Source organism: Aspergillus luchuensis, chromosome 7 (genome assembly GCF_016861625.1).
Source record: "Aspergillus luchuensis IFO 4308 DNA, chromosome 7, nearly complete sequence".
In the NCBI taxonomy this organism is placed as follows: domain Eukaryota; kingdom Fungi; phylum Ascomycota; class Eurotiomycetes; order Eurotiales; family Aspergillaceae; genus Aspergillus; species Aspergillus luchuensis.
The window spans coordinates 1,339,788-1,361,673 of record NC_054855.1 but is presented as its reverse complement, the minus strand read 5'-3'; the positions used below and the strand labels follow the sequence as shown (position 1 = coordinate 1,361,673).

General features: G+C 49.1%; 11 protein-coding genes and 1 non-coding gene across 12 annotated transcripts; 6 read left to right on the top strand and 6 right to left on the bottom strand.

The window, feature by feature from the left end:
• Positions 1–225: 225 nt before the first annotated feature.
• Positions 226–686, bottom strand: AKAW2_70514S (uncharacterized protein; the record flags this gene model as incomplete). The annotated part of the gene is made up of 2 exons (XM_041683104.1): positions 226–447; positions 492–686. 2 exons carry the CDS (start codon positions 684–686, stop codon positions 226–228), a joined length of 417 nt encoding a protein of 138 aa, XP_041547398.1.
• Positions 687–1,263: 577 nt separating this feature from the next.
• AKAW2_70513S (uncharacterized protein) lies at positions 1,264–1,980 on the bottom strand (the record flags this gene model as incomplete). The annotated part of the gene is made up of 1 exon (XM_041683103.1): positions 1,264–1,980. The coding sequence occupies one exon, from the start codon at positions 1,978–1,980 to the stop codon at positions 1,264–1,266; it is 717 nt and encodes a 238-aa protein (XP_041547397.1).
• A 1,577-nt stretch (positions 1,981–3,557) lies between these two features.
• Positions 3,558–4,565, bottom strand: AKAW2_70512S (uncharacterized protein; the record flags this gene model as incomplete). Its single annotated transcript, XM_041683102.1, has 1 exon — positions 3,558–4,565. One exon carries the CDS (start codon positions 4,563–4,565, stop codon positions 3,558–3,560), a length of 1,008 nt encoding a protein of 335 aa, XP_041547396.1.
• A 747-nt stretch (positions 4,566–5,312) lies between these two features.
• Positions 5,313–6,487, top strand: AKAW2_70511A (uncharacterized protein; the record flags this gene model as incomplete). The annotated part of the gene is made up of 3 exons (XM_041683101.1): positions 5,313–5,509; positions 5,573–5,905; positions 5,983–6,487. The coding sequence occupies 3 exons, from the start codon at positions 5,313–5,315 to the stop codon at positions 6,485–6,487; spliced, it is 1,035 nt and encodes a 344-aa protein (XP_041547395.1).
• Positions 6,488–8,577: 2,090 nt separating this feature from the next.
• Positions 8,578–9,251, top strand: AKAW2_70510A (fungal specific transcription factor domain-containing protein; the record flags this gene model as incomplete). Its single annotated transcript, XM_041683099.1, has 2 exons — positions 8,578–8,699; positions 8,789–9,251. 2 exons carry the CDS (start codon positions 8,578–8,580, stop codon positions 9,249–9,251), a joined length of 585 nt encoding a protein of 194 aa, XP_041547394.1.
• A 903-nt stretch (positions 9,252–10,154) lies between these two features.
• GIT1_2 (plasma membrane permease, mediates uptake of glycerophosphoinositol and glycerophosphocholine) lies at positions 10,155–11,940 on the top strand (the record flags this gene model as incomplete). The annotated part of the gene is made up of 6 exons (XM_041683098.1): positions 10,155–10,301; positions 10,378–10,427; positions 10,478–10,594; positions 10,652–10,803; positions 10,857–11,225; positions 11,279–11,940. 6 exons carry the CDS (start codon positions 10,155–10,157, stop codon positions 11,938–11,940), a joined length of 1,497 nt encoding a protein of 498 aa, XP_041547393.1.
• A 1,188-nt stretch (positions 11,941–13,128) lies between these two features.
• Positions 13,129–14,052, top strand: AKAW2_70508A (uncharacterized protein; the record flags this gene model as incomplete). Its single annotated transcript, XM_041683097.1, has 2 exons — positions 13,129–13,428; positions 13,483–14,052. 2 exons carry the CDS (start codon positions 13,129–13,131, stop codon positions 14,050–14,052), a joined length of 870 nt encoding a protein of 289 aa, XP_041547392.1.
• A 702-nt stretch (positions 14,053–14,754) lies between these two features.
• On the top strand, positions 14,755–15,909 carry AKAW2_70507A (5'-methylthioadenosine/S-adenosylhomocysteine nucleosidase family protein; the record flags this gene model as incomplete). Its single annotated transcript, XM_041683096.1, has 1 exon — positions 14,755–15,909. One exon carries the CDS (start codon positions 14,755–14,757, stop codon positions 15,907–15,909), a length of 1,155 nt encoding a protein of 384 aa, XP_041547391.1.
• A 377-nt stretch (positions 15,910–16,286) lies between these two features.
• AKAW2_t70008S lies at positions 16,287–16,359 on the bottom strand. The gene has a single exon. It is a non-coding gene; the product is annotated as a tRNA-Phe (tRNA).
• A 487-nt stretch (positions 16,360–16,846) lies between these two features.
• AKAW2_70506S (glycoside hydrolase family protein) lies at positions 16,847–17,968 on the bottom strand (the record flags this gene model as incomplete). The annotated part of the gene is made up of 1 exon (XM_041683095.1): positions 16,847–17,968. The coding sequence occupies one exon, from the start codon at positions 17,966–17,968 to the stop codon at positions 16,847–16,849; it is 1,122 nt and encodes a 373-aa protein (XP_041547390.1).
• Positions 17,969–19,012: 1,044 nt separating this feature from the next.
• On the bottom strand, positions 19,013–19,333 carry AKAW2_70505S (uncharacterized protein; the record flags this gene model as incomplete). Its single annotated transcript, XM_041683094.1, has 1 exon — positions 19,013–19,333. One exon carries the CDS (start codon positions 19,331–19,333, stop codon positions 19,013–19,015), a length of 321 nt encoding a protein of 106 aa, XP_041547389.1.
• Positions 19,334–19,879: 546 nt separating this feature from the next.
• Positions 19,880–21,676, top strand: GAS1_3 (glycoside hydrolase family 72 protein; the record flags this gene model as incomplete). The annotated part of the gene is made up of 5 exons (XM_041683093.1): positions 19,880–19,957; positions 20,015–20,052; positions 20,110–20,135; positions 20,187–20,915; positions 20,970–21,676. The coding sequence occupies 5 exons, from the start codon at positions 19,880–19,882 to the stop codon at positions 21,674–21,676; spliced, it is 1,578 nt and encodes a 525-aa protein (XP_041547388.1).
• Positions 21,677–21,886: the final 210 nt, after the last annotated feature.

Below are 21,886 nucleotides of genomic sequence, written 5' to 3'. Positions count from 1 at the left end.
CCACCCTTTCCTAATCAGCTATGCGTGAGCGATCACTGCAACGGGAAATTAAGCCCTAGATACTCAAGGGAGAACGGGCGCATGTTGCGCGAACACCACTCTCGACCGTATTATCTCCCCCACCCGAGCAGCCACATGAAAAGGTTCCAGACAAAGACCAAAATTTTCGCGGTTCACGTCTTGGACCATCCGGGGCGATTCCTCCCAAGTATCGATATAGGTGCCTCAAGCCACAGCCTCGTAGGCAATGCCAACCGAGTACGAAGCCGCTAAGTCACTAAGCGCTTGAAGATCTCCCACCATCCGAGTCCAATCTCCCGAGCTGTTCCCGGTATCAAACTGGGAGGGCACTTGCAGGTACTTAGCCTTCAAGCAGGCGGCGATTTCGAGCCAATTCCGCGCACGAGCGAGTCGCTCTTCTAGGGGCAATTCATGGCCCTCAAAGTTCTTGAAGGGGCTCAAGGATAATACACTAAGGTTTACGGACAAACATAGATGGGAGATGGTTCTAGCAGCATCGTGTATGTGGGTGGCGTGTGGGAGAGCGCGTACTCTTCAAGCTCTTGGTAGACGGTTTCGATTGCAAGAGACGAGGCGGACGCTGCAGCTCGAATCCTTTCTGGTAGGCTGTGCGAGGGGTGGAGGTCCAGAGAGGATGCAGTGATTGCGAGTGGGTTGTAAAACATGTTCAATTAATATTCAGAAAGTTCATATAGTGTTCTCGTCCCAATAAACGCGCTTTAGGAATGGGGAAAATCATCGATGATATCATTTACTACTTCTTCTATCTTTACATTCTATATTGCACTTCACGATTCTCTAGTGGTAGATACTCTCAATATAAAAGATAAAAATATCTTTTGTATGGCATTACATGGGTGGCCAACCTGGGCGGGTGACCGTCGAAGTTTCCGGGGGCGTCTCGGAGACCCCCGATGAGTCCCCACAATAAACCCCATTTTCACTCACACATTACCCCGATTCTCTCTGCAGTATTTGTCCTTCTTCTGTTGCCCGAAGTGCACCAGGCTGGATCCTGACATGTATATATAGACTATTTGGGGCATAGTATAAAGAGGCGTAAATTCCAATCGCTTTGTCCTTTCGCTTGAAGACTTCTTAATAATATAGATATCGATGAAAATGACTTGCAGTAAACAGACTTTGAGTGAAACTTGTCTCTGCCTGATGGTTGTTGATCACCGACGTACTTTACTTATCCCAGCATAGTTGCTGCTGTATTTAAATAACCCGCTCCACGGTTCAGTTGTCCACTCCACCCTGCAGCTTCTCACGATCCTCAAAGAATGGCTTGAACACCGTTTGGATGATGGTATCGGGATGGTAGCCCTCGGTGTAGCCACCAGTTTCCGGGTCAACAATGCGTGCGCGGATCAGCGGCATACCGACCACAACCCGAGCCTCCTGCGGGAGTGTCTGGGCAAAGAGACGGCTGATAGTTTGTGATGCGGCCTTGGCAGCAGACAATGAAGAGCAGGAAATCTGCGGCTCTCTGTCGAGCGTGCCGCCGGTGACCAAGAAGAGCGGCCACTCACCCTTGGGGATATTGTCGGTGTTGGCGTTGCGGGTGAACCATTGGCCTGCGACCAGGGTACCCACTGCAGAGACTTGGAGGTCGAGATTCAGCTCCTCCGGAGTGACTTTAGTGATGTGCGAGGGGGCGACACAGGCGGCATTGTAGTTCAAGACATCCAGCTTGCCACAAAACTGCTGGGCACACCAATCCAGGGTGCTTGTCAAGCTATCGGGGTTGCCGGCATCAGCGGTACGGTAGATCACTTTGGCGTCCGCGTTTGTCTGGGCGGCTTTGACTTCGTCGGCGATTTTAGACAGGCTATTCACAGAGCGAGACACGAGGGCAATGTTCCATCCTACACTTGCGAGCCAAAGGGCAAGCGAGCGGGACATGGTCGATCCCACGCCGATGATGGCGATTGAGCGGTTCGAGCTAACAGTCATGGTTGAGAGTCTGGGTAGTAGCAATGATCTTGATATAAGGTTCTGAAGGTGTAGTCCAAAAAGAAGATAAGTACTTTTATGAGTACCATACGCAACTCATAAGGAAAGAGAGTTATTAATCACGTCGACTAGGGCTTCTGTTCGAATGTTCGAGTTCATGCAAAAATGGTCGTCACTGTGTTGGAAATATCTCCGAGACGGTTTGGTGATCCCCCGATGAAGCATATCGTTATATAAGTGCGGGGTCTCAGTTGGGACGGTGTCAGAAATTAGTGCGTTGGGCTCAAAGCAATTCTGATATTGGACAGTCTCTGTCTCGTGTAATGATATTCAGTGTCAGACTAGTTAGTTATCACTCTATATCAGCTTTTCCTGAATTACTATAAGCAATTATGACTACCCTCTAGGGCCTTTTAGTGGTTTTTATAGTATCTTATGGTATTAGAGAATTTTAAGAATATTTTATATCTTCATTAAAGAGAATTCCAAATCTTATTTAGAGCTGATTTGGTATCAGATATAGTAATAAATTACATGTATGATACTTTCCAGTATCAGAATTTGCCTGACTTTGACTGGACTGATTTTCCAGCTCCGTTCTGGCACTGTCGCAGTTATTTCTGACCACGTCACATGTGGGTGCCCCATAAGTGCAACACACCCGGATAGGTGGACAATAACATATCAGCATATCCACCAATACTAACTTACATGCCAACTGCTAGAAAAAATTATTGTCAAGTACCTCTTATGCTTCGCCGAAACGGCTAATATGTATCTGGTTCTTCTGAAGTTCAAGCAGGATGTCGCTGCAGCTACCCGGCTGGGAGTAAGTGGCAGTATTGCTCGTTATATTCTTGGACAGTAGTCCAGCTTACATGTTGATGCATATAGGGTATAAAAGACTGTTGCCGGGTTACAATATGTCTGGTTCAAAGAGTTCCAGATACCAAATGAGCTCTATGACGTACAAATATAGTTAGTTCTGACCCCAAAGCAGTAATGCTGAACCAGAGTCGGCTTTCTATATCTACCTTTCCTACAATAATTAGTTTCTAGGCGTGTGGTAGGATCTACTTGTCACAATAGAGTGCCTATTTACTAGGTAAAAGTAATCATATACGATTTACTATTTATTGTAGATATAGCTGAAATTGTCAGGAATACATGTCTGACAGTGTCATTGCCGACCATACCCCATAGTTATTCCGCCAAAGAGCATACACTTAGTCAGTCGTCCTGCTTGACGTTGGTTCGGGGTTTTCGCTCTCAAACAGCCTTTGGATGTCTTCCAAGGAACGGCCTTTTGTTTGGGGGTACATGTAGTACTCGGTTATGCCGTATACAATAAGGATTGCCAGAAATACAAAATAGTACTTCCACGAGATGGTTTCGAGGGCGATCGGATTGACCAGCGAATTGAACGAGGCAAACAAACAGGATGAAATCCATGTAATACTAAGCCCTCGGGTACGGAGACTAAATTGCCATATTTCACAAGGATAGGAAATGAGTAACGGGGTCCTGGGAGCATAGTGAGTAACAGCGTTTGTTTAGTAGGCGGTAGGGTGGATGGCTTACAGGGCAATGCCGTAACCAGCAAAATAAATGAACAGAAATGGAATCACAGCAGTTCCCACCGAGCGTTCATGATGTTCTTCAAAGCTCGCCGTGAATGCTGTTATCATAATATAGCTGATGGTCATGATGATTGCCGATGAGTGAAACAGAGAACGCTTGCCCACTAGGTCCACCAGGAGAGCCGCGCTAATTCCGCAGATAAGATTCCATATCTGAAGGCAAGCTGTAATGATAAGTTGCTCGCTTGACTTGGTGATGCCGACGGCTTTGAGGACCTCTGTAAGATAAAACGAGACAACCCCATTTCCACCCCATTGGCTGAACAGGGCTATGGATAGGGTGATTATGAGAAGGCGACGATTGGCCTTTGTCTTCAGCATATCGAGGTAGCTTGTGTGTTGTACAGATTCGGTCTCAATCTTGAGAGCAGCCTGAATCTCCTGCATTTGCTGAGAGACAAGTGGGTTGTTCCTATCACCCCCAGCATGCCACTTTGTAAGAAGTGCGTGGGCCTCCTCAGCTCGTCCCTGCGATAGGAGCCACTGAGGACTCTCTGGACAGAGCAGGAGACCAGGCAGTGCACAAAGTGGTAGAATAAGTTGCAGGAGCGAGGGAATTTGCCAGCTCGATGAGGAAGAGTTACCCAGCATGCCGTAGATAATCCAAGCAGCGAGGGTACTTCCGACATAATAACCACATTGATAGAAGGAGCTAACGGTTGCTCGATGCGACGGGTATGCGATCTCGCTGATGAGTACTGGAGCATTACAACTCCAAAAGCAGGCTGCACACCCTGCCAGACCACGTCCAACAATCCAGCCGGTCGAATTCGGCGAGAGTCCTTGTAGTATTGCTCCGGCAGTCACGAATAGAAGCCCGATATATAGACCTATCTTTCGCCCAAACCGGTCGGATATATACGGAGCAACGGTGTAAGCTAGAAGCAGTCCTATCCAGTACACAATGGTGATAAATCCCAGCCAGGCTCCTGTGGGGCTTGACATGAAGGATACCCAGGGGGGTAAGGACTGCAAACTATTGATCATACTCGAGTCGTATCCATTTGCCGAAGCTGCCGGTGCCGTTAGCCATGGATCTGGTTATCACTTATCCTAAATCTTGAGGAAGCACGGCGCACCTACCGAACAAGACAAGACTGAAAGCACAAAAATTCAGCCTCACCAGATGAGGTGCAGTCCATGGAAATGGTGATGCTATCAGCATTCCGTCCTCCAAGTCCGCCCCCATATCAGAGAGGTGGTTGGCGGTTGGGTTATCTTTGCATTGCCCCATGAAGGAATAAGCGAAGTTGATGATAACCTACAGCAACAAATCCAAAGTCTCTTGGCCATTTTTGAGACCATTCCAATTCTATTTGTAAAGTAGGGACGGATGCTCCATGTAATAGACCATCGAATCAACGACTGATAAAACATTAGCCAATCGGGGAGTTGCGGCGTTAAGCAATTCATTATCTGATGACACCAAAGTGGACCGATAAGGACTCGGACAAGAGTACAACGTCGACAGTGACAAAAGTGGGTCAAATTCACCTCAGCTCCGTGACTCCCCGAACCCATCAACAAATACTATATCCTAGCTACTATACTTTAGCTTCAAATAACCGGGGACTAGTGATGGCGAAGCATAGAAAGAGATACAAATACCCATGAGATTACAGCCATACTTCAGCCCAGCCTTACCAGTGCAATCACCCTCATCACTCCTCCACCACTAATAGATCTGCAGACATGGCTGAATCTCAAAAGATGAAGGTGGCCCTTGTGCGCTGCCCGCCACCAAACTGGCCGCTTCCTTTGCAGAACCGCGACTGGACTGGTATAGATATCGACATTTCACAAACAATTGAAGTTGGTCTACGCCTAATGCGCGAAGCCAAAGACGCCGGTGCCACCTTGATCACGTTTCCTGAACTTTGGTTCCCTGGGTCTGTTTCCTTCATGTGCCCTCTTACCTCGCATGACACATTCCACTAACTCTACTTACGCAGATTTCCCAAATGGAGGGAACAGAATGACTGGAAGAAAACACATCTGGCCTCCTACATTGAGAACTCCCTGGAAATTGGGAGTCACGAGTGGGATACGTTGATTGATGGGATCAAGTCCGTGGGTATCTGGGCTGCTGTCGCATTTTCCGAAAGATCTGGGAACCAAATCTATATGGCCCAGGCACTGATCTCCGAAGCTGGCGAGGTGGTCATGCATCGTCGGAAACTGAGACCATCTGGTTCAGAACGGGATATGTTTAGCGATGGCACGGTCGACCAGCTCAGAGTGGTGAACACCCCCCTGGGTCGTGTTGGCATGCTTCAGTGTGGCGAGTATGGTCCTCCCTGTTTCCTTTCAAGTTTTATAGTGACGGTGTGTATATAACTAAGTTGCTGACTGATTATGACAGACACTTCTATCCAAGCATGAATTTCGTCATGGCTGCTCAGCGCCCGAAGCTCCATATTGGCGCATGGCCCTTTGCTGCAAATTTTGATGACGACACCGATAGCATATTCTACAATGCCTCCCTCGTGACCAGGGGCGCTGGCTCTTATGCCCTCAACAGCGGCGCATATGTCCTGATGCCGTCGGTCGGCTACTGCTTCATATACGATCCCCTGATGCGTATTGTAGCCGCCATGGACAACAATGTTGACTACCAGAAGCACCCTATTTTGTACCACACATTAGGAATCAGTGACCTACACGGTACCCAGGATCATGACCCCGATGCACAAGCTTCCTGGGCTGTTTTGCAGCAGCTCAACGATGCATTTCCAGCGACCATACCTCACGAGCAGGGCTCGTTGGTGCCACGACGCGAGACAAGCATACAATACCTAACTTCCACCGAAATGAAATGGTCTGAAATTGCCCCTGGAACTCCCTGGCCAGAGAATCTTGCCCACTAGCCAATAACCGCAGGGCAACTGCATCGGTTGTCCTCTTGTCTTGGCATGTCAGTTAGCCAATCTCGGTGCGCTTGGAGATGATAATACGGCATCTAACCTTCTCTCTCGTTCGAGTCAACGGACTAGCTAAGATGGGTAACCCACTGAGGTACGACAAATTGGTGCTGCGTACAGTTCTTGTGAATAATGGATTCCATATTTTTGGAGGACAACCCTTTCTGATACAACAAAAACTTAATCTTTCTAAAAATGAAACGTAGATGAAACATATGGAAATTGAAGATGGATGTAGAAATCCTCATGTTCTTAGAGCATGTTAGAATTTCAGGCAGAATCTAGAACGCAGAAGTCGACTGGCAGGGCCCGTAGGGGAGGCAATTCCATTTCGCAGTGTAAATTTAGTGCGTAATCGGGAAGGGATAAGATAAGGGGAACGGAAAATCTAATTAGGAATAAACAAAGGCTTCCTAACCGTGTTTGGCCAATCTGACTATTAGACCTTATCACTGCCGTAGATCCTTAGTACTTAGCCTCCACTTCGTCCCATCCGAGCTTGGAGTTTGGTGAGGTACGTTCGCACTTTCGGGAGAGTGAAGGATGACATCACGTACCAGCAAATACAGGGTGTCTCAGCGAGAAGCGAGAGCTTTCACTCGCAAGCGGGCTGTGGCAGCATGTAGGGTCTGTCGCTCGCGAAAGATCAAATGCGACAATGCTCGTCCGACCTGCTCTTCGTGCCAGCTCTCTGAATCGCATTGCGTGTATCAAGACCATGTAGATTTCTCAAAGTATGCTGCTTCTGCCCCCAAAGTTCTATTTACTACACACACATGAATGCATGTGTTCACACACTTGTGTGGATCTACGTTTCCTACAACATGTTCACATATAACGCTTACTAGATTCGATCCCGCCACCATTGCAATTCTCGATCGCTTAACCGAAATCCAGCAGTCTCTCGATTCCATAAATTCTGAAGGGGTGACGGCGGCCCTGCCTTTGAAAGGGCCGCCAAAAGAGTGCACGGCTGACTTAAGCCCACAAATGCCACAGAATGTGTCTCTGAAGATCCCTGCAGCCAGGATATGTCCTGATGCAATCTTGTCGTGGCCGCTTTTCAAGGAGGTTCGCTTGCAAACAACTTTGAATAGTCTCACTCTTGCGGACCACGATCATGGTCTCGAAGAAGTTGCCAGCACTGATGTGGATTTGGCCCTCATACCATATCTCATTGAACGCTTCCTGCAGTTTGTGCACGTTAAGAATCCCGTGGTGAATACAATTGTCCTACGTCAATCGGCCGTCAGGGTCGAAGTGGGCGAGTCCTCTCGGAACGCTCATTCCTGTTTAGTGGTGTGTGGATGGATTCCCCCTCCCCAGAATTGCTATGCAAAATAGACAGTCACCGTCACCTCCGATCTCACAGCCACGCTAAGAATATCTTTGCAAGTTCCTCGCCTGCGCCTTAGGCTGTTTAGCAGGTCCACTCCGATATGATGATCGCTCGGTAGAACGTGATGACCATGCCGAATCACTTCGCGCTACAGGAGAGCAGTTCTATCAAAAAGCATTGGAGAGGCTCTCCCTACCCGGCGATCGTATTCTGACCACGCAATGCTGGTTTCTTAGCGGGGTCTACCAGATGTACAAGCTAAATGCCGCTAGAGCATGGATGGACTTTTCTCGAGCCTCCGCCATTCTGAGCCTCCACTTGCAACACAGAGAAGCAGCTGTGGGTAATGACTCGAACGGGAGGCATTTAGATCCGGCAGAGTTGAGCCTTTACTGGACATGCTGGAAGTCAGAATGGTGACTTCTATCCTCCTTTTCTCTTCTGCCAGTCTCTTTTGAGTAACCTCTCGGTCTAGGTTGAGGCTAATATTCGTTATCTATCCAGTGACTTACGCGCGGAGCTCAACATACCCGATTCGATTTTGTGTGAGTTCAACGTATCTGACGGGTACCCAATACCCTCGTCCGTAAGCGCGACCAATTCCGAAGCAGTGCTGTCCGGGACGCCAACAGACTCAGAAGACTTGTCACACCTCTGGAAGTTGTCCACGTATTACTACTTATTAGATGTTGCACTCATGCGCGTAGAAGCGCAAATACTTAACTTTATGTACAGCACTAACGACTCGCAATGGTCTCCTAACAACCTATCTTACATGTGCCGGACAGCCGCGGATCTCGAATCCCAAATAGATCACTGGTAAGTTGCCAGAAACGAAATTCTAACTTTATTAACGGGGAAGGAGCTCCCATACATTCTTTTATTGACTGCCTGGTGTCCGACGTCAGGTCCAGAAACCGACCATCCATAATCCACTTCGAAGAATGGGACTCGGCACCCAGATTTGAGCTAACGTACAACCTGCAAGCACGGGTTCTGCAGCTGAGATCGTGGCTCTATCGGCCATTTGTATACTACGCAATTCATCATGATAGTGGGCAGATTAATGAGAATGAGGAGGCTAAGAAATTTATGCGGAAAGCTATCGAGTGCAGTTTCCATATGATCAACTCCAAGGCGACGCAGCACCGACATCATGGAACCTGGTTTGTCGCCCGCGGTGTACTCAGTTCAGCCCTGTTAATCATTGCAGCTGTCAAGGCGGACAAGGGACTTGTGGACTATTTGGCAGATTGGCCGGACTTGTTAGACCAGGCGATAAGGTCTTCGACTCATTGGGCTTCGGAGGCGCGGGATCTGGCTTACGCGGCTGTTGTTCTTGCTAATCTCAAGGAAAAGTTGTGTACTTAAGCTGATTGAGCTATATATATAATGATTTGTTATGCTCGAAGCTTGAAGGAGCTAGGGTAAGAAAAAGAAGACGCGACCATTTCTTCATAAATGTAAGCATCAGGGACCGTTGAAACATCAAACCGTCCCAAAACAGACCGACTGCCCAAGTGAGTTACAGCCAGTATAACCTGTTCTGCATTGGCGAAGGCGACGCTGGCAGTGGCAGATGGTTAAAATCACGGCTATTGCAAAGTCATCCTAGTCATCCCGAAAGTGACTGCTAAGGTCCCACATAACCATGCGAGCTTTCATCTGTTTCATCACCACATCAACAGCCACTAGACCCATTTCCTTGAGTCATGGCAGAGTACTATGGTTCTTCTACTCAGTGCTGTTACAAAGAGCACGTGTCCTCTTGGGCATCAGCCCTACGAAAGCTTCTGTACCACGTGCCGGTGAAGCGGCAAAACTCCGTTCCTATTGGGTAAGTCCGAGAAAAAACAGGTAATCCGTCCCACTCCGTCTGTCGGAATCCCAGACAAGATATCTCATCGGAAGCCCTACTAGCCAAGCACCAGTCAAATAGTGCTTGGTATCAACGTGGATGAAATGGTGCGCTTCAATGAGCATCGCATCTTATCCACGGCTCCACGCACGTGAACCCGCATGCGGCAATGATTGGTTCGGCTCCACCGAGCTTTATCTGATGCGCCAATTGCATGAACGCATGATAACAAGGATGAGATCCCTATTGCGACCGGCTTTTGATTGGTAGTCATGCTTGCATACGCATGTAACCATCCTTGTGGGAAGAGGCTACACGCCCAGATAAAAACCTGCCCTCGTGCTCATCCTCCTGCAGTGCAATGAGATTCTTTCCAATTCATCTCCCGCTGGTGTTCTTTTCTTTGCAACATTGCGATGTCTACTGAGAACTCGTGGGAAAACTCTCATTCGAAGGATGTCGGCGTCCTGGAGACACACGTTCAGGGCGTCGATACCTCCGACGCCGATCCTTCGGCCGAGGTGTCCCGCAAGAGACAGACTCTCTCCGACTTTTTGACCATTGTTGGTTTCCCACTTTGAAAACAAGTTTACTCTATCTGAAATACTTTCAGGGAAAACTGACTGACCGTCATTCTAGCTCGCTAGTGGATTCGCCCTCATCAGCGATGGGTACCAGAATAACCTCATGTACTTACCCCGCAAACGATGGGCCGATGTACCCCGCTGATAGTATGCAGGACTATGACCAATGTGCTTCTACAGGCAGAATACCCCAAACAATACGTTTCGGCTGTATCGACACGTGTATCAAATGCCCTGCTTGTTGGGGAAGTTATTGGTCAGATTGTGATCGGGTATGTCTATGGCATTCTTTTCACACACATAGAGAAACTTGCTAACTCTACGCCTAGATTAACATGCGACTACATCGGACGCAAAGCTGCCATGGTTTTCACAACTCTAATGATCGTAATCGGCGGTATCTTGGCCACCGCATCACACGGTGTCACTATCAACGGCATGTTCTGGATGCTGACAGTTTCACGTGGTATTATTGGCTTTGGTAGGTGCAAATCCTTCCGGTACGCTGGATTAATGAGATGCTGATTATCTCAGGAACCGGTGGTGAATATCCCGCATCGTCAGTTTCGGCATCCGAAACCGCCAATGACTTGACCTTGAAGCAGCGCGGTCCAGCCTTCATCATGGTGACAAACTTTCCGCTGTCATTTGGTGGTCCCTTTGCTGTTCTGGTTTTCTTGATTGTATTCTCAGCATGCCAGAAATCCCACTACAGCACCGTCTGGCGCGTCTGCTTCGGTATCGGGTGCATCTGGCCTCTTTCCGTGTTCTACTTCCGGTGGCGCATGCTGAACTCGGCGCTCTATCGTCGCGGAGCCATCAAGAAGCAAGTTCCATATGGCCTGGTGATTCGCTATTACTGGAAATCACTCATTGGAACCTGTGGTGCCTGGTTCCTCTACGGTACGTACCCTGCACCATCATCTGATATGTCAATCACATCTAACCTTATACAGATTTCGTCACCTTCCCCAACGGCGTCTTTTCCGCCAGCATCATTTCCTCCGTGGTCGGAGACGACTCAATCCTCAAAACCGGCGAATGGCAGCTCCTCCTCGGAGCCATTTCCCTCCCCGGTGTCTTCCTCGGCGCTCTCTTCTGCAACAAACTCGGTCGCAAGAACGTAATGATGATCGGATTCGGCGGCTACCTCATTTTCGGTCTGATTATCGGCTGTGCATTTGAGAAAATCACCAAGATCATCCCCCTCTTTGTGGTATTCTACGGACTCATGCAGAGTTCGGGCAACTTTGGCCCAGGGAACATGCTCGGCTTACTTTCGTCGGAGCTGTACGCCACCGGTGTTCGGGGTACTTGCTATGGATTGTCTGCGGCTGTAGGGAAAGCAGGCGCTGCTATTGGTACCCAAGCATTCACTCCCATTGAGGATAATCTGGGTAAGAAGTGGACGTTTATCATTGCGGCTATCTGTGGTATTGTGGGAATTTTGGTGACTTATTTCTTTGTTCCGGACATATCGGGTGAGGATTTGAGAATCCGTGATGAGAAATTCCGGGCCTACCTTGTATCGAAGGGGTGGGATGGTGCCATGGGTGAGAATGATATGCAGGCCTTGGCGGATGAGGGCATTCCGCCGTCTCTCAGGGAGGAAAAGTGATAATGCTTTCCTTGTTGAGCATAGGGATGGAATGAATGGCAGAGAATATCTTTACAAAATTATATTGAATTGATGACTTTTATGAGCCGACCATAATGATGGATCACACGATGATGTTCCAGACGACTTAGCAATAGCTTAACGAACTATAAGGAGGGTGTCTGCCACTACGAAGGGGGTGGACAATCCTTGTAGGATTGCAACCCCTTCGAGGGTCTGTTAGATCGGAGTGATCCCCTAGGGTTTTCCTATCGTTTGATTCCCAGGCACGAATATTATCTTTCAACCTTCATCCCTTGATTGGTATGCACTCCAGGGTCTTTTCGTAATCTCGGGTTCCATCTGTGGCCATCAGTGGAACAAGGGGTATATCTGGGAACTGATTTCCGCACCCCAACCACACCCCTGAGACCTGCATACCCGCCCTGGAATGCAACGGTTGCCAAGGGGTGTGGGCCTAACAGCAGCACCGTTGGTGGAGTTTGTTCATGTTGTTGTGAGAAACTAACACTGACTTAGTGCACTCCAGCTCCAACCTTGCAGCTGTTTCTCAGTATGCAGGTTTACCTCCCCTGCCAGTCTTTCGTAGCTAACATGGTAGATAGGAATAACCGAGCGGACTATAGCATGTTCAGCAGGTTGTTGCACCTCCAAGGAGCCCACCAATGCAGTGGTTCTAGTTGACAAATCCTGTCCCGGTTTCTGCACAACACCATAACATTCCTGCCTTGCCGATCGGGCTCACCACCATGGAGTCTTCCCAGTTCTTTCTTTCGAGTATAGTATGAAGGGATTCTGTCAAATCCTCTAAAGACTACCACCCACCCACGGTACCAGAAAGTCAACAGCGAAGGGCCAGTCAGATCCTCCCTCCACTTATATCCCCAAGAATGTCCTGTCACTTAAGCATCTCCCTCAATAAGATAGTCCCCACAATTTCCTAGACGGGAACAAGTAAATCGGGTAAGGAATCCGCACCGTTACACAAAGTCTCGCGAGGCAGATGCAGGGTCTGTTTATGTTTAAATCCCTCTGTTAGCCGGAACTTGGAGTTCTGTCAACTTGTCTTAGTTTTTTCTGTCAACTATCTTAGTTTTTTCTGTCACCACATCTTAGTATTTTCTTTTTTTTAATTTTCTATAGGGTGTATCTCACCCGGTTTTTTGAAATCACCATCAGACAGTCACAATGAAGATAAACACGGGCACTTTCTGGGCCCTCATCCCAAGCTATATTTCTCTGGCAGCAGCAGCAGCATCACCATGCTATGCACCGGATGGCTCACAAGTGGACAGCTCCATCTACCAGCCATGCGTCTCCATCTCGGGTGTACATTCGATGTGCTGTAAACTCAATGATGCGGATCCAGATACGTGTGACCCCTCAGGACTTTGTCAGACAAGTGGAGGAGCATACTATCGGGAGTTCTGCACAGATCAATCGTGGAATTCGACGAATTGTTTACCGAAGGACATTTGTGGTAATCAGGTCAGTCTCTTCCCTATCTTTATCAGATGAACTGGCAACTGATAATAGAGACAGAATGGCGGAAACTCCGACTGGACCTACCAACTGACCAACTGCGGGGACGGATCCTGGTGCTGCGGCAGTACCACTGCCTGCTGCAACACATACGAGACATTTACCCTTGATTCAACACTCCTCAAATTTTCTTCTAACGACGACTCGAATTCTAACTCAAACTCCGGCTCCACTTCCAACTCCAAGTCTGGTTCTAGTTCTAATTCCGGTTCTGATTCCGACTCCGATGGTTCTTCTACCTCTGCACCCACAACAACAGGAACTGGATCCCCATTGGGTGACGGTAGCAGCGGCGTCAACAGCGAACCGAATCAATCCGATTCTGAAAAATCGAAGAGGCTCGCGATCGGACTCGGTGTTGGACTACCATTGGCATGCATAGCCGTGGCTATGCTTGGGGCTGGATATGTCTGGGGCAGAAGGGATATGAAGAAGGAGTTACAGCCAAAATTCCAACCTCGTATAATAAATCTTCCGCTGGAGAAGCCAAAGGGTGAGATAGGGTGTCCGCGTCCGGCGGATGATGATTCGAGCGTGTCTCATTGTTTGGAGATAGTGCGGAGCCGATAGATATGAGATGAAGGGGCGCTAGAAAGGAGTTTCTTGGGGGTTAGGATGGCTGTCTGTTATATCTTATGCATGTTTTCTTGTTTCCATTTCGCCGGGCTATTGCTGTCCCCGCTGTTGTGTATCAATATCCCATCATGTAATGTCTAATTTCATTAAATCGATACCTTGTTCGCAATTGCATCTGCAGTTTGCTCCGATTCTCTATCACGTCTTATCTAGAATTAAGTTCATGCCTGTCAGGACCTGCCTCCTACAGCATAGCTTCAAGCATGTATCACCTCTCTACGTAATAGTGACAAGCCCTTTACTTCAACTCATAACAGCAGACACCTCAGCTAAACGCAACACTACTTAACCCGTACAACCTGCGCCGACTCATCCTTGCATTAGACAGTGACAGCTGCAGCCAAGACAAGGCTAGATCGTAGCCTCATCCTACACCCCTTTAGCCGGCGCACCACATATGAGCCACCCATCCACCTCAGCACTCGGCGCTTAACCCTCCACCAGACATCTATCCACCAACCATACAGCATATATAACCGCTTGCCAACAAGAACCCGACACACTTTTGAACTACGTTGCCAAAAGTTCCCAAATGCTTCAGGCACCCATCCCAATGCATCCCACACCTAGTACTATATATTTATTCATATAATCCCAATCCTACCACCATGACTACCAACCACACACCCCCTCACAATGCTCCAACCCACAGAATCAAAAGAGACTCTCCCACCCCTCCACACCTACACCATCGCCTACATCACCGCGCTTCCCAAAGAACAAACCGCCGTGCTCGCCACCCTCGACACTATCCACCACTACCACATCCCAACCCCCGCAAGCGACAAAAACACCTACACTCTCGGCTCCATACCACCGCACAACATCGTCCTAACCTGCCTCCCCACCATAGGAACAACCTCCGCGGCGAGCGCAGTGACATCACTTCTGCACATGTTCCCATCCATCAGATTCGTTCTGCTCGTTGGCGTGGCGGGCGGTGTTCCGAGGAATGGGGTACGGTTGGGTGATGTGGTTTTTAGTGTGCCGGTTAGTGGTGGGTATGGGGGTGTGGTGGGATGGGATAGAGGAATGCTGGTGGGGGATGGGAGGGTTGTTCTTGGTCAGGATGGGGGCGGGCTGGGGGTGAAGGAGGAGGTAGGGGTAGGGCTGGGTGTGAAGAGGGTGTTGGATAGGTTAAAGCGTAACAGTGAGATGGTTGCACGGAAGATCGATGGGTGTTTGGATGATGTGGAGGGGAGGTTTCCGCGATTAGTACCGAGGTGGACACGGAGTGATGGGTTGAGGGATCCGCTGTTGGGACGGTGGTGGATGTATTCCTATCTGAATTCGGTGGTGTGGGTGTTGTGGAAGGTGGTCGTTGCGGGTGTTGTAGGGTTGCTTGGCTTATGGGGTTTGGCGATGATGGGGTTTGGGTTTGGGTTTGGGTTTGAGGCGGGGATGGGCAAGGAGGAGATGGTGGGCGCAAAGGAGAAGAAAGGAGGGAACGTCCATGTTCATTACGGCCTAATCGCCTCCGGCAATTTTGTTGTCAAGGATGCTAAAGCTCGTGATGCTCTTGACAAGGGGTTTGAGGAAGGTATATTATGTGTGGAGATGGAGGCAGCTGGGGTGATGGATCTGGTTCCGTGTATTGTTGTTAGAGGGATCTGTGACTATGCGGACTCCGGGAAGAATAAGGATTGGCAAGAATATGCTGCTATGGTTGCTGCAGCGTATGCCAGGGTTTTGTTGGAGTCTTTGTCGCCTGGGGATGTGGATATGGTTGGCGATGCGAGGGATATACACCTTGGTTATCCAGTTGAGCTGGAGTTGGGTATTCGAATATAAATGTTGCTTATACGTAGCAGATATATAGTCTTGTGTCATGGATAGCATATATTGTGTCTAGGGAAAGTCTCATTGCATGAAACTTGGAAAGGCTGGCAGGTCACAAATGCTCCGATTTCACCCCGAACCATAAAAGGCTGCCAGGACCACTCATTGTAGGACTGGGTACCCTGGTTGTGGTGTTTATCCTTCTACAGTTCGGGATGCTTTTTCACTGAAATCAATCAACACATCAACTTGGTCCCGCAGGTAAGGTCAAGGGTATTAGAAATTCCTCAATGAGGATGTAGTTTCGGACCAATGCATAGGCGACATGGCATAGTGGAGCTGTCTTGCTTTCTACCCGAGAGGAAACAAAAAAACAAGAAAAAAAAGAATGGGACAAGCCGGGCTTGAACCGGCCACCTCCAGATCTTCAGTCTGACGCGCTCCCAGATGCGCCATTGTCCCTTGTTCTTGAAAAATGCTCTCAACTCATGTTATACAAAGCAGTGCTAAGATACTAAAGCAAATGGTCATGATTACCTGATCGCACTCCGTAGTGGCTGCCAGATAAACTTCTGGGCGACTTTGCAGATCCATGATTGTCACGCCAAGAAAATACGCCCTTGACTCCTCGGTCGGAGCTAAATCAAGAGGTAGATCTCGTCTTATTGGTCAGTGATAAAGAGTATGCAGGATAACCTGGCAGCTAATTTATCGCATGTGCTTCTTGATCTATATTGAGACTACCAAGAGTGCCATCGACAGACAGCTTTATACTAGATTGAACGTAATAGCACGGGAATATATCTCATATTAACAGCCAATATCTGCGCTAAGCAGCGAAATAATACATGAGTGAAGCGAACGAAAGCCAAGTGAAAACAGAACATGGAGCATGACGTCCAGAATTCAACAAAATATCCGACTACACATGTGACAGGCAAACAGCAGCCTACCATCCGTATGCGGACTTCGTGGGCACCGAGCTCCAGGCAGCCTGCGGCGTAATAGAAGCAGTCTTGGTGTGCGTTGCAGTCTTGGTGGACGTGACGTATTTGGTAGTCTTGACCGTCTTCGTTTTCTCTGCAGTCTTAGTCGTGTGGGCGGATTTGATACTTGTGGACTTGGAAGTTTCTGTGGTCTTCGTCTTTGATGAGGTCTTTGTGGAAGTCTTGGTCGAAGTCTTCGTAGAAGTCTTCGTCGAGGTCTTCGTCGAGGTCTTCGTCGAGGTCTTGGTTGAAGTCTTGGTCGAAGACTTAGTCGATGAGGTCTCAGAGCTAGAAGAAGACGACGAGGAGGTCGAAACATAAACCTTGCCCAGGGCGTTGACCGATCCACTGGTAAGCAAGAAATTGTTTGCAGTATAAAAGTAAGCGTAACGGCCCACCTTGGGGTGGGAGTCCATCCACTTGATCGATTTCTCAAGGAATGTCTTAGCCGTGGACTCGTTGGTGATGCCGCTGGTGTCGGTGTCAAGGGCAAACTCGGTAAGCCAGACCTCGTCAATATCATACTTCGAGGCAGTCTCGATAGCTTCCTTCATGTACGACTCGAGCTGAGCAAACGACCCACCGTACCAGTGGACAGCCATAGCAGAGATGTTGCAGCTCTTGCAATCGCTCATGAAGGTCTTGAACCAGCTAAGACCCTCGCCGGACTGGGTGGATGAAGTGATGGCCGGACTGACGAGCTTGGCGCGATCTCCGTACGGGGTGATATACTTCTTGTACAAGGTAGCAGCCTTGGAGGCACCAATGTTGGCCTGCGAGGCGTTGTCCGGTTCGTTGAAACCCAGGATATGTTTGCTGCCATCCTTCAATGCAGTCTTTACCGCAGAATCCCAGTCATCCACCGAGTCGGTACCCCAGAGCATCGGGACGAATTCAACGCCCGATGGCATGTTCCCGTTCTTCTTCATGTCCCAATTGTACGACCACGACATACCTCCAGACTTGCTTTTCGCCAGGGTACGGACAAGTGACGCATCGTTGTAGGCTGCACCACGCTTGCTGGAGGAGGCTGCGGCTGAGGCTGCCACCAGGGCAGCAGTAACGAGCTTTGAGAAAGAGACCATATTGCTGCCGAGACGGATTGAGCTGGTAAAAAAGAAGGAATGTGATTGACGGCACAGAAAAGAGTGATATGTCTCGTCAGAGTGAAAGAGCAATTGAGCTGTGAAGGAATGGCACTGTGCGCAGCACAGGATTAGGATAGCAATATTAGGGACACACGAGTAAGATGCAAATCACCCAGGGAAAAGGGAGGTTTTATGTAGGTACACTGCATGATGGGCAGCTCTCTGTAACTCCCATAGACAGCCTTGCATCAGCCAACAGTGAGCCAGCCAAGCCCGGTTTTAGATCCTGGGATATATTAAGGATCAGGTAGATCCTAAGGCCTGGCTTACGATAGGTCACAGGAGCTTGAACAGGAGCTCATGCAGCCAATGTAAAACAGCAGTCAATGGGGCCAAATGGTGCGAACAGGTATAGTTGGGAACTCCTGTCTCATTCACAGCCCGGTCAGCTGGGTGATACTAAACCATGTTGGCACAGCTCGTTGGGGGCCATCTTCCATCGACATTCGATTTCGAGCTGATCTATGCTTTGCCCAAATGGGATTAGGGTGTGTATAAATCATGTGATACATTATGAAAACCACGTGTTGGTATGATGATTCAGCAGCCGCTTAGTAAGATTAACAGATGTTCACGTGATATAAATCTGGAAGCGGACCGAGAAAAAGAAGTGAAGGATCGGCGGGTCAAATCTGGTGGATCTCGGATGATGTCTATTCCATGATATGGCTCTGCAGAATGTAACTGCAATCCTGGCAGAGCATTAGGCGAGTCTCGAAAATTCAATTGACTTTTCTCACCTACGAAAACATGATGTAGATGGCATGAATACAGGACGATCAAGTGCACAGGCAAGCTCTTAATTCGCCACGTAGGAGGCGCAGGCATGACTCGCTAAGTTCGCCATATCGAACGATCGTGGAAGACTGCTAATTCAGACTTCGGGAGAAACTTTGACTCGGAGGTGGTTTCCGCATTGGTTGGCGGCGACAATAATGGCTGAGTCCACCGGGCCGAGTGCACGTTCCATTTCAAACCCATTCAGTCTCCTTGCAATTCCAAGTCTTCATCCAGAAATAGTATTCTTTTCAACTGACCATGTGCCCTGGATTCCTCCACTTTGAGCTTGAATCTAGTCAAGGATCCGTCGTGGATGGGGGCGAAGTTAGAAACGATAAGATAGACTTCCATTTTGCGACGGCATTGGAATTGTTCTTCGGGAGCAAAACCGAGTAACCATGGCAGGATTTGACGCTTGCCCATCTCCCGAAGTGGGTCGGCAGGCAGCCAAATATCTAGACGACCGTTTATTGATTGGATTGACCACCTAAGGTTCTCGGCTAGTGCCGTTCTCATACGCATGCACTTACGTGATGTTCTCCTATACCAAGAAGCCCTATCCCATTCAGGCTTCGCTTCCACGAATACAGAGCTCGGGAGCCCCGGTACGGAGTCAACACATTGAAATGGAAAGTTGGAAGTCTCTTCTCAGGTGAGAGTCTGCGTCGTGGCGAAAAGGCTTGACTTATATGTTCGGACCAGACTGGGTGGGGATTCAGCAATGACTCCTATCTATACTGGCGATGGCTGCGTGGGGTATTCGCGGACCTCTGACGCGTCACCACCTATTCGTAGAATCAAGGGGATGAAAGCATAGACGGTTTTCTTGGCCGTGGGAAGTTGGATCCAGGACTCCACAGGTGCGGCAGCATTTCTACAAAAGCCCTCTTGGTCGCGGAGGATGATGAAGTTGTACCAAACTCCCACTCTCGTTAATAGTCAAACATTGGTAGACCCAAGCTCAACTTTTGCTGTCCATTAGACTTTCTTTCGTTTTGCGGTTCTTGTTCATATACCAGTACTCTCGTTTGTATTCGCCAATTGTTTGATTTTATAAAGCATATCGCCATGAGACTTTCCCATCTGGCTGCTGGTGCAGCCCTTTTCGCCAGCTCGGCGCTCGCCGTCGACCCCATCGAAATCAAGGTATGATCCTGTCCTGTGTCCTTTTCTTATAGCATTTTCAATGCTCATTCCATCTAGGGTTCCAAGTTCTTCTACTCCAGCAATGACACTCAATTGTAAGTATTCATCCGAAGATACTTCCACAGTACGATCAAATTCTAACATGTTTCCAGCTTCCTTCGCGGTGTGGCGTATCAGAGTCGGTAGCCAACCTCCTGAAATAACGTTCAAAACTAATACTCCAAAACAGAGAGCACCACTGCCGACCCCTTGAGTACCAAGACCACCTGCGAGCGTGACATCCCCTACATGAAGGAGCTCCGCACCAACGTCATTCGTACCTACGACATTGACCCTACGGCCGACCACGATGACTGCATGCAGCTTCTCGCTGATGCAGGCATCTACGTTATTGCTGATCTTTCCAACACCAGCGTTGCCATCGACCGCAGTGACCCTGCCTGGCAGCTCACCCTCTACAACCGCTACACCAGCGTCATCGACGCAATGGCTGGTTACAACAACACTCTCGGTTTCTTTGCTGGTAATGAAATCGCCAACAGTGTTGGAACCACTGAGGCCATGCCTTACGTCAAGGCTGCCATCCGTGATATGAAGACCTACATCAGCAACAAGGGATACCGTACTATTGGTGTGGGATACGCTACCGCTGACGTTTCTTCCATCCGTAATGACCTGGCCGACTACATTAACTGCCAGTCGGAGTCCGTCGGCATTGACTTCTTCGGTTACAACATCTACTCCTGGTGCGGTGACTCGACCTACGCGGAATCCGGATACAAGGCCCGTACTGAGGAATTCGCCAACTACTCCGTTCCTGTCTTCTTCTCCGAGTACGGTTGCAACAGTGTGACTCCCCGTACCTTCACTGAAGTTGCGGCTCTCTATGGCGACACCATGTCCCAGGTCTGGTCTGGCGGTATCGTCTACGAGTACTTCCAGGACACCAACGACTATGGTACGTCCTCTCCTTTCTTCGCAACATTGACATATTCATTCTAACAATCTACAGGTCTGGTCTCCGTCATCGACAGCACCAGCGTCAGCACCATGACCGACTTCAGCTACTACTCCAAGGAAATCGCCAGCGCCACCCCCAGCAGCACCAACAAGGCCTCCTACACCCCCACCAACACCGCCCTCCGCAGCTGCCCTACTGAGGACTCCTCCTGGAAGGCCAAGGCCTCTCCCCTTCCCCCGACTCCCGACGCTGATCTCTGTGAGTGCATGGTCGACGCCGCCACCTGCACCGTCAAGGACTCCCTCGACTCCGACGACATCGGTGACCTGATGGGCGAGGTTTGCGGTATGATGTCCTGCACTGGTATCACCGGCAACGGCACCACCGGCAAGTACGGCGCCTACAGCATGTGCAACAGCAAGCAGCAGCTCGTCTTCGTCCTGAACGAGTACTACGAGAAGCAGAAGTCCGCCGGTAACTCCGCCTCTGCTTGCAGCTGGGGTGGCTCCGCTACCACCAAGTCTGCTACCTCCGCCACCGGTTCTTGCAAGACTTACATGTCCGAGGCTGGTACCGCCGGCACGGGTCTCGTTACTTCTGACGCTACTGCCACTGCTGGATCGAGCGGTTCGACTGCCTCGTCTACTTCCGGCTCCAGCGTTTCCGGTGGTGCCAAGGCTGTCCACGTCGGTTACTTCCAGCTCGCTGTTTACGTGGCCGTTGCTGTTGCTAGCGGAATCGCTATGATTATGTTGTAGATGGATTGAATGGGAAAGCTCGCTGTTGTGTGGGATCGTTAGATCGCTTCTGCGTGTTCTTTTTTTCATCAGCTATTTTGTTTTCTGTTTCTGTTTCTGCTCTTGTTGATCGAGTCTGTACTTGACAATTGGACAATATTATCTTTATCTAGTATATATTTATCTTCTTATTTCAATCAACTTGAACATTATTATATTTCTTTTCCAAAA